Source organism: Aulonocara sp. 'chitande type north' Nkhata Bay, linkage group LG15 (assembly GCF_057382095.1).
Source record: "Aulonocara sp. 'chitande type north' Nkhata Bay isolate Kocher_YH1m ecotype deep benthic linkage group LG15, A_spYH_male_GT1.1, whole genome shotgun sequence".
In the NCBI taxonomy this organism is placed as follows: domain Eukaryota; kingdom Metazoa; phylum Chordata; class Actinopteri; order Cichliformes; family Cichlidae; genus Aulonocara; species Aulonocara sp. 'chitande type north' Nkhata Bay.
The window spans coordinates 17089246-17102918 of record NC_141358.1 but is presented as its reverse complement, the minus strand read 5'-3'; the positions used below and the strand labels follow the sequence as shown (position 1 = coordinate 17102918).

The following is a 13673-nucleotide window of genomic DNA, read 5'->3' as shown; positions in this document are numbered from 1 at the left end:
GGGCAGCAACCTTTCCTCAGCCATTTCCATTTTCCAGCTCAGAGTCATGGCCTCAGATTTGGGGGAGCTTCACACCTAATGGAGTCTAACTCCATAACCAAAAACTGCAAACCAAACGCTACAGGCAGTAAGTCCAACCACATACAGCAAATCGGTATTAATAATTATGATACTTATGTAACTTATGTAATACAACAGCGACTCAACTTGGTCACGTGTAACGATAAATATTATAAAATACACAGAAAATAGTTTTTTAATGTTCCTCCTTTTTGTTTCAAAAATACCATTTTCGTGTTTCATCGTCACAGATATACAAAGTAGTGTTGGGCAATTTTAGATTCAGTGGGTGACAGCTGTTGTAGCATGAAGTAAACGTGTTGTGAATGCCTATTTTCATTAATGGAGCAGGAGTAGATTGTTCATGATAGTGGAAGCCATTAAAGTCATTTGAGCAGCTACCTCCACACTATCAACATCTTATTACAATCATATTAGTTGTATTGATTTTGAAGTGTAGCCCGGAGCTCTCTATGTCTTTGCTTTTGGCAGACAGCCAGGATCTATAGAGAGGAACAGGGTGACAGCAGTCTGATGGCCAGAGGCGTAAAAGCAGGAAGCTTGTCAGTTTGAATTTCCAGACTGGTTGGAAGCATCTGTGCTGGAAAGTGAGAAAGATGTGTTTCAGTCATTTCTTTTTTTTTGAATGTTTGCAGGCCCTTCGACGACACAAATACTGCGTTTTCACGTCACCTGTCTACTTGCAACAGGACAGGAGGGTTATGATAGGAGATAGTGGTAAATTTACCTAATTACTTTCAGGTGTAAGCAGCTTAAATGCCTTTCATATAGCATAAACTATAGCTTCTGTTTAGTCTCAGTCACCAGTTTTCTATCTGCCTGTGTTTATCCAGTTAATAGGTGGTGGACTCTAGAAGAGTACAGCATTTTATTTGTATAGCAATCACATTGGGGTATTGTCAATAAAAACAAACCAAAACCAGCTGTGATATTTTTAAAAACTGCTGGTAGTCATGCAGTGGAAAATTGTGTGGCGAAAACAGCACTTTTACCCAGCTGAGTTATTCAAAGAGACACAGAGCAAAGCCAATATGTTGCTTTTGCTCCTTTTGTTCTTATGAAAGGGATGAATTTCTCTTCTCTTGCAGATTTAAAGCCAGCTTTAACCTCTCTCACCCTACGTTTGTATGCTTGCTTGTTTTTAGCAAAATTCTAATGCTTCTAAAGACGGGGGCCATTGAAGAAGTGATTTTATGCATCCACGGGATTCTGCTATTCATACAAGTAAAAAAAGCACACCAGCAAAGCAATGTTGTTAAATTATTTTGGATATTGTGCAATGTTTTTAAAAAAAAAAAAAAGAAATATTGAAAAACTGTGTGGATGAATAGTATGTTCAGTCTTAAACAGACTGTACATTGAGTCTGCATGAGTGTTGTGGAAGTCACCAGCTTTAACCCAGCGTGGGTGGCTCCTAGAACTATACTCCACTGACAGCTGCACATTATAAATATACTCATAAGGGTCGCAAAATTGCACAAACTGAGGACATATTTGCAGTAAAATAAACTATGGGCACTACAGGTAGGAAGTAGAATGTGTTTTTCTCAAAACTGGTGAAATGCACTTCTTTTCTGTAATCACTTTAATTGTCTAGATGTAAAAAGCATATGTGGTTATCTCTGCCTCTCTGCCGTTGCTCTGGGTTCCATTCAGGGTTTATATATAGCTGCCGGGTTGTGCGTTAGTGTGCGATAGCTGTCTCCAAAGCGACCAGCTTCTCACTTCCCACTCCCTGACGCAAACAAAAAAAGCATCTGTGAAGAGAGAGGGGGTGTCAACCTTGCAATCAAAACCAGATAATCAAATACTAATCTGATTACTTAAGTGCAAAGTGGGTGACGTGTTTCGTTTAACATCTGTGCAATTGTAATTAAGGGCCACAGATATGTGCTGTCCTGCTGAACCTCAACTCCTGCTTAGATTAGACTCAGTTATCATGTGACTCAGTCTTGTGGTTAAAACAACATTACAGCGAGAGGTGAAGTGTATAGTTAAACCTATAAAAAGTGAAAAAGGAGAAGAGCTTTTCTTTTTCACGAACTACCTGTGTTTTTTCACTGGTATCAATTTCCATGAAGCATTTATAAACAGTTGAATTTTAAAGTCAATGTAATTAACTGGTTTGTTAGACCATATAATGAATGATATCATTTTTCTTTCTTTCAAGACATATTTTATTCTACAGTAGAAATTGTAGCAGCATCTTTGCAGCTAACGATAGTCTTGTCTTCATAAATTGAAGAGAAGTGAGCTGATCCTGCATTTTCTTTGTGATGGCATAGATATGAATCATAGCGCTTGCCATTGTCTTGGTTAGAAGTAATGCAGCACTTCAACTTAAAGATTAACTGTTTAAATATCTTAAGAAAAATCCAAATAAAGTACATTTAACTAATACTTGTCTCACATGGATAAAAGTTTCCGTTTGTTCAAACTTTTAAACTCTGTCTTCTGCCTTATTCTACAGATTGAAGACATTATCACTCGCATCCAGGACGAGACGGACGGTGTACCCATCAGAACTGTCAAAAGTTTCATGACGAAAATCCCCAGTGTCGTTACGGGTAAGAAATCAAAAGAGACAGATGTCAAGCAAAAAGTGACCTAACCTGCACTGTACAAACATTAACTATAGAAGTGCATCACTGATGGACATTAAGTGCCCAGAGAACAAAATGAGACGATGGAAAATGCTGATGTCTGTTGGGCCTCTTGTTTTAGTGAGGCTGAAAAATGACAGTTCAATCAGCTATTCCAGGATAATTTAATCAACGTACTTTAATTTGATATTTTGAGATATTTACTTATTCAGCTTCTTTTTAAGGTTGTATGTGAAGAATTATTCCTGAAAAAAGGAAATATGGAAATATTAACAATCTGGGTAGACTTTATAAAAAGGTAAACTGTCTGTTAATTGCAGACTTATGATACACTATACACATAGGTATGAGCAGGATATCAATTTCCTGCCTGTCATCTAGACAGAGCATTAGTTTATTTCACAACACAAGGGTAGGCATCCAAAAAAATCCATCTTGCAAGGTATTTTGTGAAACACTATACAGTACATCCTAGCTCTCCAGCTTGGTCCCACATTTGTATTCAAATAATCATCTGCTTGGTGGCTGCATTTCAGTCTGTTGAGGCACAGAAAAGCTGAATAGCTTTAGGTAAAAGTGGGAAGACAACATATGATTAAACGTTTGAAAAAGTGTGTAAGTGCATAAACAGAATGACTAATGCTGTCCTACTATCAAGGTGCCCTTAAGTGAAGCAGTCAACCCCTGACTTCTCCCGTAGAGCTGCGACTGTGGGGATCTGTGCGTCAAGCTGTCCAACAACAGAATAAACTTTGAATTTAAATGAAGTAAAAACAACAAAAGAAAACATTATTTGTTAGTTGAACCTGATGGGTAGGGATGAATGTTAGCCCCCTTGCCAGCTGGCTGTAATCACTTTCACTGACAGCATAAATCATTCCAACAGGCTGGTGCTGCAGTGGGAGGCTTTCACAGCAAACGAATGAAACAAATGATGAAAACAAAAACATAGACTATTAACACCCCACCCCCACTACCCCAGTCTTTGCATTAATGGAAGATGCATACCCAATATGCAATAAGCAGAGCATGTCAATAAACATAATTACCCCAGCGGCTGATGGATATGCAGAACAGTATCTCTCAAATGTTTGCAGCTGAGTGCGGAAGGCTAAGAAACTAATAACTGATGAAGAAATTAAACATCACCTCACTAAGGAAAGTAGAAGATATTCTAATTCCACTCTAATAGAGTTTTAAAGTCTCTAAATATTGATCTTTTGAGGTATGGGATCACATTTAAAATCTTTTATATTTATATTCAAACGAATACCACTGTTTTGGGTGAAATAGTTGAAACATTTGAGATTTTGTTTTCTGTTAGAGGGAAAAATACTGATAAGCTAACCTAGTTTTTAGCATGCAGAAAGCCTTTGATTATGCATTATGTCTTATGTCTTTTATTATCATCATTCTATTACCTTTAGGTTTTGTCTTGGAAGTGTAAATTGGGGCACTTGTGTATTTACACTCATTGGCCACTTTGTTAGTTACACCTGTTCAGTGCATTTAGGCATGTAGGTTGGAGGTTCAAACCGAGCATCCAAATAGGGAAGAAAGATTATTTAAGTGGCCTTGAACATGGTGGTTGGTGTCAGATGGGCTGCTCTGAATATTTTGGAAACTGATTTACTGGGATTTCCCCATCCAAACATCTAGTTTTATATTGAGTGGTCCAAACCTAAGAATGGTCAGATTGCTTCAAGCTGACATAAAGGCAGCCATAACTCAAATAACCACTTTTTCCATGACCAGCGTATGAAGCAGATGAGCTACAGCAGCAGAAGACCATACTGAATGGCACTACTGCCAGCTAAAAACAGGAAATTGAGGCTACAATTGATGCAGGGTTTGACAACAGAAGATGAAAGAAATGTTGCCTGATCTGATATTTTTTTGGCTCACTATGGTCCATTACTACCAAGCGAGCATTGCATTGTTGCTGTTAACATCCATCCCTGTATTTCCACACAGTACCCATGTTCTTTCAGTTGGATAATATTTGTATTGTATTGTATTGTATTGTATCTTTATTTGTTTCAGACATATAAAACAAAAAACAATATATACACACTACATATATTTTCATTTACAGATACGAATATATATGTAGATATACACACACACACACGTATGTGTTCAGATAAACAAAAAATATATAATGAAATAAAACAAAATCGTCTGACATAATGTAACAATGTTTGGTCTGAAAAGGAGTAGGAAGAAGTATGAACATACTTATTAATTCCTACCCCTGCTCAACATCTTATTGATCCCACATAATTCACCTAATTCCCATCATCACATACTCCACACGATACACGAGGAGAACCTATATAAACTTGGCTACCGTGACTGATATAATTTGGATATAATTTGATATTTTTATACATACAATGGGTGATCATCTTTATCGGTATCATATTCTTCCAAAATCAGTTTTCGAAGTATTTTCATGAACTTACTAATTCCTGAGCATTGCTGTAGATCTATAGTAAAACTATTCCACAGTTTTACCCCAGAAATAGTGACACAAAAGGTTTTAACCTTTGACCGTGCTTTAAGAATCCTTAGATTCAATTTCCCCCTCAATTCATAGTCTCCTTCTCTGTCATAGAACATCCTCTGTATATTTCCTGGTAACATATTGTATCTGGCCTTGTACATAATTTTTGCAGTTTTATATTTTATAAGATCCATAAACTTCAGTATTTTTAATTTCAAAAACATGATGTTAGTATGGTCTCTAAATCCTGCTTTATTAATCATCCTGATTGCTTTTTTTTTAATTTTACATATTGGTTGAAGTGCAGTTTTATATGTGTTTCCCCAAATTTCCACACAGTATTCCAAATATGGCAATATAAGTGAACAATAAAGTACCCGGAGTGATTTGGAAGGCAAAAAATATTTAACTTTACTTAGTACGGAGATGCTTCTTGACAGTTTGGCTTGTATATGCTTTATGTGAGGTTTCCAGCAGATTTTGTTATCTATTATCACACCCAGAAATTTTGTATCCGAAACTTGCTCTATTTCAACATTGTTTACTAATAATTTTGCTCCTGCATCTTTTTTACAATTGCCGAATAACATAAATGTAGTTTTTTCCAAATTTAATGATAGCTTATTTCTATCAAACCATGTTTTCAGTTTAATCATTTCTTGTGTGACAATTTCCAAAAGCTGTCTCCAGCACAAAAAATATTTGTATCATCTGTATACCATAGTACAAAGCTCAAATCTCTCAAGCTGGTTTCTTGGTCATGGTTAACATTACATTTTACTTAAATGGCCTACAGTTGCCAATTCTCTATCTAAAAGATCTGGATGTGTAGCTGACAAATCTGCAGAAATTGCAAAATGTTATCATGACTTTATTGGACCACGATCTCTGAGGAATGTTTCCCACACCTTGTTACATCTATGGCACTAAAAATCAAGGCAGTTCTGAAGGTGAAAGCCACTCCAACCAGTTACTAGCAAGGGGTAACTACTAAAATGACTGTTGAGTGTATATTTTGCCCCAACAATGGAAGCCCCCTTGTTTTGTTTTTTGTGTCCTTCTATCCTGCCCCCCCGGGCTGCTGTATGTTTAATCCCAAATCTATATCTTTCAGTACATTATTGTAAACACACCATGTATCGCAGCTATTTATCTATCCTCATCTGATCTGATACAGGTGCAGATATTGTACAGTGGCTGATGAAGAATCTGTCCATTGAGGATCCAGGTATGTTTTTAAAATGGGAAAGCAGAGTGTACTCTGCTGAATGATTTCTAAATGCCACAACCTCCCATGATAGCAGAACAGCAGGATTTATTTATAAAAAGCATGCACGCTATATAATAAGAAATACAGGGGTGTGTCTATCTTTATGATAGGTTTTTGAACAATTGCCTGCAATAAATGCTTACAATGAAGAGATGTTTATAGTGAGCAGGTGCATTGTTGTTCAGAAGACCTAACTACAAAAACTTGGCAATTATCTGTAGAAAACATTTACAAGTTAATACTATAGAGAAAACATACCAAACAGGAAAAGAGGCAACTAGATTGTTTTTTTAACAAACAGAATTTGTTTTATATTTGTTGTTTCGTTGGCCTGACCTAAAGCCTGGTGGTGGGAGAGCAGTGTTTATTGTTGGTACAATAGCCCACGGCCTGGACAGTGAATCAGTCACTGAGTCATCCATGTACATCCCAACCACCTCTGATTCCCATAGTCCTAGCAGAAAGCCACTTTAAACAGACAAACAAACAAAAACAAAGGTTCAACAAGCTGTGTTGATATATTTGCATTTCTTAAAATGCTCCACTTCAAAAAATATTCCAGGGATGGTATACTTGGCAGGTGATTCATAGTTTTGTATTAATGTAATGTTACAAAATATCAGTTCCATGACTGTCATATTTGATCTCATTGTCTAGATGTTGTTTCAACCAACTTAATTCTATCCATACTGCAATGTAAATACTGTCTGCAATGCTGAGGAATCTACTGTAATCTATTTATCTCTTTATTCTGCTCCTTTTACAGCTGAGGCGATGCACATTGGGAGTTTAATTGCAGCTCAGGGGTACTTTTTCCCAATCTCAGACCATGTCCTTACCCTGAAAGACGATGGAACTTTCTACCGCTTCCAGGTGAGCGGACACACCAAGTGGTTAAAAACACAGAGAAGGCTATAGGAGGTATGGCCACATTTAATTATTAGCAAACTCAAGATTTATACCTGATGTGAAGCTTAATGAGAAACGTGACAATCAGCATTTAGATACTTCATGGTTAATTAGGTTAGTGTCTTGTTTTGATAAATATCGTAAAATTATTTTCTGTATAGACGGGTGAAAAATTCAAGTGAGTAAGTAAGGGATTGAACCACTACATGAAACTGGATAGCTAATGATTACCTGAAACTCTGAATTTACAGAAAATGTTAAATTTTTGTGAAACATGTATCGTCCGATAATGATACAGTTATCGGACGATAGATGTTTTATATCGGGATATGAGGTTTTGGTCATATTGCACAGCCCTACATAGCCCCTGGGATCCCTGGGTCGCGCAAACCCGTCCACCACAATAAGGTAGCGACTCGCGGAGGAGGACCCGGGGCAAACCCAGGACACATTGGAGAGATTATATCTCTTGGCTGGCCTGGGAAAGCCTTGGTGTTCCCCCGGACAAGCTGGAGGAGGTGGCTGGGGAGAGGGAGGTCTGGGTTTCTCTGCTTGGGCTGCTGCCCCCACGAACCAGCCCTGGATAAGCGGAAGAAAATGGATGGATGGATGTTACTTTTGATAGCTATTCTTAACATGGTGGAAAAATTGTGGTTGACTCAGCACATTCAGATAGCTTTTGAAATGTAGATATAGTAAGTTTCGAGTACCGGCTCTTTATTGTCAATAGATGAAAATAGTTTTTCTTTAATGTTCCCTTTTATGTTCCCTTTTATGTTCCCTTTTGTGCCAGACATGACTCTCACACTAATGCCTTCTTCATTCTGTGTAATTGTAAGAGATAATAAAAAACCTCCAGCAAGTTTAATCTAGCTGTGGGGTCGCCTACAATATCCCAATCAGCCACTGACGATTACTTGCTTCGTTATAGAAGCACTGGGGCCCTGTCCACTACAGTTTCTTCAGTACTATGTTGGGATCCTGTGACCCTATTAAAAATGGATGGTGAGCTGTTAAAATATTCATCAAGAGCTCAGAGGAAGCAGGTCTGGTCCGGGCCAAATAGGCAGCTACCAGAATCTTTACAGGGACATGTAGTGTAGCAGCCCACACTACAATTAGAGACTCATATCAAAGAACAAAAAAAAATAAAGTAAGGCTGACATTTTGTGCCTCCTTCACTGTTCACAGATAAGGCAGTGGCATTAAGCTTGCATATTAATTATGCCAGACTGAAGTCTCTAATTAAAGAAAGGAAACCATGTTTTCAAATTCCTCATTTGTGAATGCAAAAGCAGCATGTGGTGCGATTAGAATGATTTCTATGTAGCATCTTCTTCCTATACATACTGCAGTTACAGGATTGAATCTCCAGTGAAGCCAGAAGAGCAGTTTAATTAAACCAACAGTGCACATTAGGTTATTTGACCTTGGTTCTCCTCCTTCAAAGTGAAGTGGAATAAAAGAGGGGAGGAGGAGGAGGTCTATTTGCTGTAGCCGAAAGAGCTTCATAAAGATAATCACCACTCATTAGCATTTCCTTTTGGAGGCAAATCAAGTGCAAGATAAAGAGAAACACAGGGCAGAAAAATCACAATTGTGTAATATCTCTTCTCAATGAAAATACTACAGATGGTTTGGACTCGTTTAACAGTTTTACATAGTTTTTTGTCAAATACAGAACCTGTCCTGTCTGTTCTTTGCCTGGCGGCTTATTGTTCTGTTTTCTGACTGTTTACTTCCCAGCTGTCATTCTTTTATTGTTTTCTGCAATACCTTTCCATGAGTAATAGCCCCCTGGGGTGTTGCAGAGGTGTGAAAAGTTTTAGAAGTTGGCTGTTCTGAATCTCTCCTGCCCTGATAATAAAAAATATTTTGATTGGTGAAGCAAGACAATCATGTGCTCCCCTGTGTCTCAGAGGCAAACAGCTATCTTGTAAAGGTCATCATCATCACTCCAGTTTTGTCAAATAGTTTTGACTCATAAATCGTGACCTGGGAGGTTCAGGGAACAATCAGCAGCAATTCAGCATCACTTTTGATTTTCACATTTCTACTTTGTTTTGTCCTCAGGCGCCATATTTCTGGCCGTCCAACTGCTGGGAGCCTGAGAACACAGACTATGGTGAGAAACTTCAAGGAATATCTTGACATTTTGTGGTTTTTGATTGTCCTTTAAGTTTTAAAGAGCAATGCTTTAGTCATAAGATTAATTAAATGGATTAGAAATAGTATACGTGGGTTGGAAACAGTAATATAGCATCACTGCATGGAACGAAACCTGCTAGTGTTATACTGAATTTAAGGTGAAACTAATGCTTTCTGTGGTCCCGGTCTCTAATCTAATTTGCAACAGCTGCTTCTGAGGTATTATGTAAAGTGCAAACTACACCTCCAACATTAGCAGGGTATGAATAACCATCAATAATAACTGAGGGATAAGATATGGATCTTATCAATCTACATCTGATCTTGACGCAAAACCTTTGGAAAAACATGTTTTCTGACTGCCTTTTTATTAGGAGCAGAAAGATTATAACTGGATAATTTATCTAACTTTTGTCTGTCAGCTCAACTCTGAACAAGCTTTATGCAGCAAAAGCTAGACTGTGTAGCTTAAAAAGTGATTATAACAAGCAGACACCAATTAAATATCCCACTGTAGGGAATATTAATAAGTAACTAATTGGGGATGCCTGCAGTCAGCTGAGCCTGACCAAGTAACATGGATGAGTGACAAATCGTTTCTTCCACAGAAAACGCTGCATCCAGATAAAGAGAATCAACTTTATGCATTAATTTCAATATGTCATAATATTCTTATTAATTGATGAAAACTACATATTTTCATGTCATAATGTCTCACCAAGACACAGAGTTTTAACCTTTATTTATTTATTTTTATTGAGTTGATATAACCGTGCTATTCTTTTCAATACAGTGTTTCATTTCAAGTCTTGACTATGTAGATTTTTTTCCGATTTTTCTGACCTGAAGAAAGATGAAGCAACCGTAAACAGATGAGAAGGCATAAGCCTGCAATTTATAACTAAAGCTCAACAAACTCCCACTGAGCAAAGCACTGAAGCCCAGTAAGCACTGTACTTTTAGTTGAGGAGGCGAACAGCTGACATGATTAGTCAATCACTGTTCCACTTCCTGCCCTTCATCCTTTCAGACACAGCCACGACTGGAGTTTTTGGTTTGGGAGTTCAGGGACTCTTAAAACTGCCTCATAATCCCAATGGTGGGCAGGCAGCTTGAGAGGGATTGTAGTCCATGTAAAATGGGTGGTGAGGAGAGGAGAGGTGGGTTGCACAGAGAGTGAGAGATGAGCACAGATGAGTGAAAAGGAGGAACAGGGATGTCTCTGTGATTAATTCTTTCTCTCTCTTTCTCCTTCAGCTATTTACCTGTGCAAGCGGACCATGCAGAACAAGACGAGGCTGGAGCTGGCAGATTATGAGGCTGTGAGTGTTGAACTGTTGCTCTAAGCTATTAGTCCAAGTATTGATCAGTGCGTCAAGCTCTGGGACCAAAAAAATACAGCCTCTTAAAGGTCAGACAGCCGTGTGTCTGTGATGGCATGAAATCTAAATTACTTCTTGGAGCAGACTCAAACTTTAAAACTGTCAAGTGTATTTAACAGTATTTTTTTTCCCAACTATTGTTTTTCCTTGTTGACTTTTGATAATGTTTCTCTCTCATTTCTAACAGGAGAACCTGGCCAGGCTGCAGAGAGCTTTTGCCAGGAAGTGGGAGTTTATCTACATGCAGGCTGAGGCCCAGGTCAAGTAAGTGTGATCTGTTACCAAGGCAACACATGAAACTGCAGTGCATGCACTGATGTCATTCACACTCAAGGTAAAAGACAAGCAATCATGAGAAGTGAGCATTTGTACGTGTGGTTTTGTGTAAGATTACCACTGTGAGATTAGGATTGACGTGTCTACAGGTGTGTTTCACATCAGATGCTCTTTAAACTAACAAACATAGGCAATACTTACTTGGAACACATGGAAATTCGAAAATGGAAGAAGAGTGGAGACTGTACACACTGCTCTGTTTTCCACCATCCTTTGCCAGCCTTCTTTTGATTATGAATCCACAGTTGCATCAGTCTGAGGGAAAGCTGTAATTTCCAAAATGTTCCCAAGATCTTTGTGAAATAAAGTGAACTGCTATTATTACATTTGCTTCCATGTTTTGGTTCCAGGTATATATGACCAGCATTTCTAATCTGATCATGATTCACGAAACTAGTATTAAAATGTTTTCTAATTTTTCTTCTTCTTCTAAATAAGTAACAATGTGGAAGTCTAGCACATAAACAAACATAATGCACTTTGCCAGGGGTCAAAGACTTTAAATACTAGTATGCAAAGTAGCAATTCCTTAAAATTATTAAGTTAAAAGTTAAAGTCATAACCTATTAAACATTATGAAGATCAACAAATTATACAATTGTTATTCTTATTATTCTTGAAGCCTGTTAGACAATTTTAAATGCTTTTTTAACTCATGGTGAATATTCTTAATTTTTAAATTAATTTCTTTTTGAAAAAAATGAAATGTAGATATCAAAAAACTGGAAGTACTCAAGTACCTGGAATAACACAGAGTTACACAGTATGTGGATGCAGACAGTGTGTATGAAGCTAGAGTACACTGTAGACTGAGTCTGTTCTGAGCCTCATTATTGTTAAAAAACACTGCTCTATTCTGCAGGATTGACAGGAAAAAGGATAAAATTGAAAGGAAGATCCTGGACAGCCAAGAGAGAGCTTTCTGGGATGTCCACAGACCTGTGGTAAGTCTCACATACACACTTCCTGTCTATGTGAGATTATAGCCACCCACCTAATCCGCATTCTCAAATAGTGCTGATGCAATGACATTGTTTTCCTTGGGGTGTTTTTTTCTGCAGCCTGGATGTGTTAACACCACAGAGATGGACATCAGGAAATGTAGACGCATGAAGAATCCTCACAGAGTTAAGAAGGTAAAACCTTAGCTGTCAACTTTGTGACAGGAATCTTTTTAAAGAGATTTTTTAAAATATACCCCATGCAACAAGTTTATTCCTTTTTTTTTAATTTTTTGTAAGTTGTGTTAAAATTCATGTCCCTTGCATTTTTTAAACAACATAACATATCATTTCCCACACTGCAAGAAAATAAGTGTACCTTCTAATACTTACCCACTTCTCCTCTCTCATCATGGTTGAATGGCCCAGTCGGTGTATGGTGTGATAGAGGAGGGAACACAGTCTCAGAGTCCCATACACACTCCTTTACACCACTGCAGGAAAGGCACCAAGGAGGATGTAGAAAAGGAGGTAAAAATCAGTTCAAATGTTGACAAAATTATAAGCCATCATTAGAGAAGATGTCAGTGTTTTGTGCTCTTTCTGCTTTTAACGCCACAAGCACTGGATTTCACAGCCGCAGGCCAATTACAGAGAAGATTGGCAGACATTGTAACGCATTTTGTGCGGTGCCCACCTTGTCAAATCTTTTCAAATCTGCTGGATTGTTTTCTCGCGCAAACAGTAATTATGAGAAATGGTAGCACTAACAGTATTGCCGATTGACATAGACACTGCCAGCTGACTCAACAAGCTCCTTTTCATTTATTTCTGTTACAGGTATTTGCTAGCTCTAGTTGAGATCATGCAATCAGATTCAAAAACCTTTATATAAAAAGATTTTTTGGTATAGTTTATTGCTCATTGTCTTTTTCAGATCGTATTCCTGAATACCCAGCTAGATCGTCACTGCATGAAGATGTCCAAAGTTGCTGAAAGGTACAGGAAACTTACTTCACATACACATTTAAAATGGAGCACAGCATCATGTCCAATCTCTATCTTGTCAATCTTGTGAGGCACTCTTTGTCGCTAAGGTACTCCGTTCCCATCTCCTGTACTCTCTGACCATCCATAATCAGACAAAGCTCTGTGCTACTGGCCTACCTTTTACTGTAACTCTCCTAGAGGAGTGGCAGACAGGGGATAATAGGTTTCTTGACACCTTATTTGGACCTGTGGAGGTTTCAGTTTGACATTCAGAGTCCAGAGTGCTGCTTTTGCTGTTTGGGTATGAAGTGGTTCAGTAAGACTGTATTTTGTCCCTGGATTTTCATGCTCAGTGTGACTATTAGATATACAGGTCTAAAGACAATGTGTGTGAATGGGTGGATGACTGGTTGTGTAAAGCGCTTTGGGGTCCTTAGGGACTAGTAAAGCACTATAAAAAATACAGGCCATTTACCATTTGGGCTCAACATGCATTTTCATTACTTT

At 37.9% G+C, this 13673-nt stretch overlaps 1 protein-coding gene across 1 annotated transcript in view; it reads left to right on the top strand.

The window, feature by feature from the left end:
- Nucleotides 1–13673, top strand: part of rgs6 (regulator of G protein signaling 6) — a 105375-nt gene that overhangs the window by 81408 nt on the left and 10294 nt on the right. The window contains exons 3-12 of the mRNA XM_086264689.1: nucleotides 2552–2648; nucleotides 6368–6418; nucleotides 7227–7333; nucleotides 9443–9494; nucleotides 10775–10839; nucleotides 11087–11163; nucleotides 12098–12179; nucleotides 12297–12371; nucleotides 12606–12707; nucleotides 13114–13175. Coding sequence (XP_086120815.1) covers nucleotides 2552–2648; nucleotides 6368–6418; nucleotides 7227–7333; nucleotides 9443–9494; nucleotides 10775–10839; nucleotides 11087–11163; nucleotides 12098–12179; nucleotides 12297–12371; nucleotides 12606–12707; nucleotides 13114–13175 — 770 coding nt within the window. The remainder of the gene's footprint in view (nucleotides 1–2551; nucleotides 2649–6367; nucleotides 6419–7226; nucleotides 7334–9442; nucleotides 9495–10774; nucleotides 10840–11086; nucleotides 11164–12097; nucleotides 12180–12296; nucleotides 12372–12605; nucleotides 12708–13113; nucleotides 13176–13673) is intronic.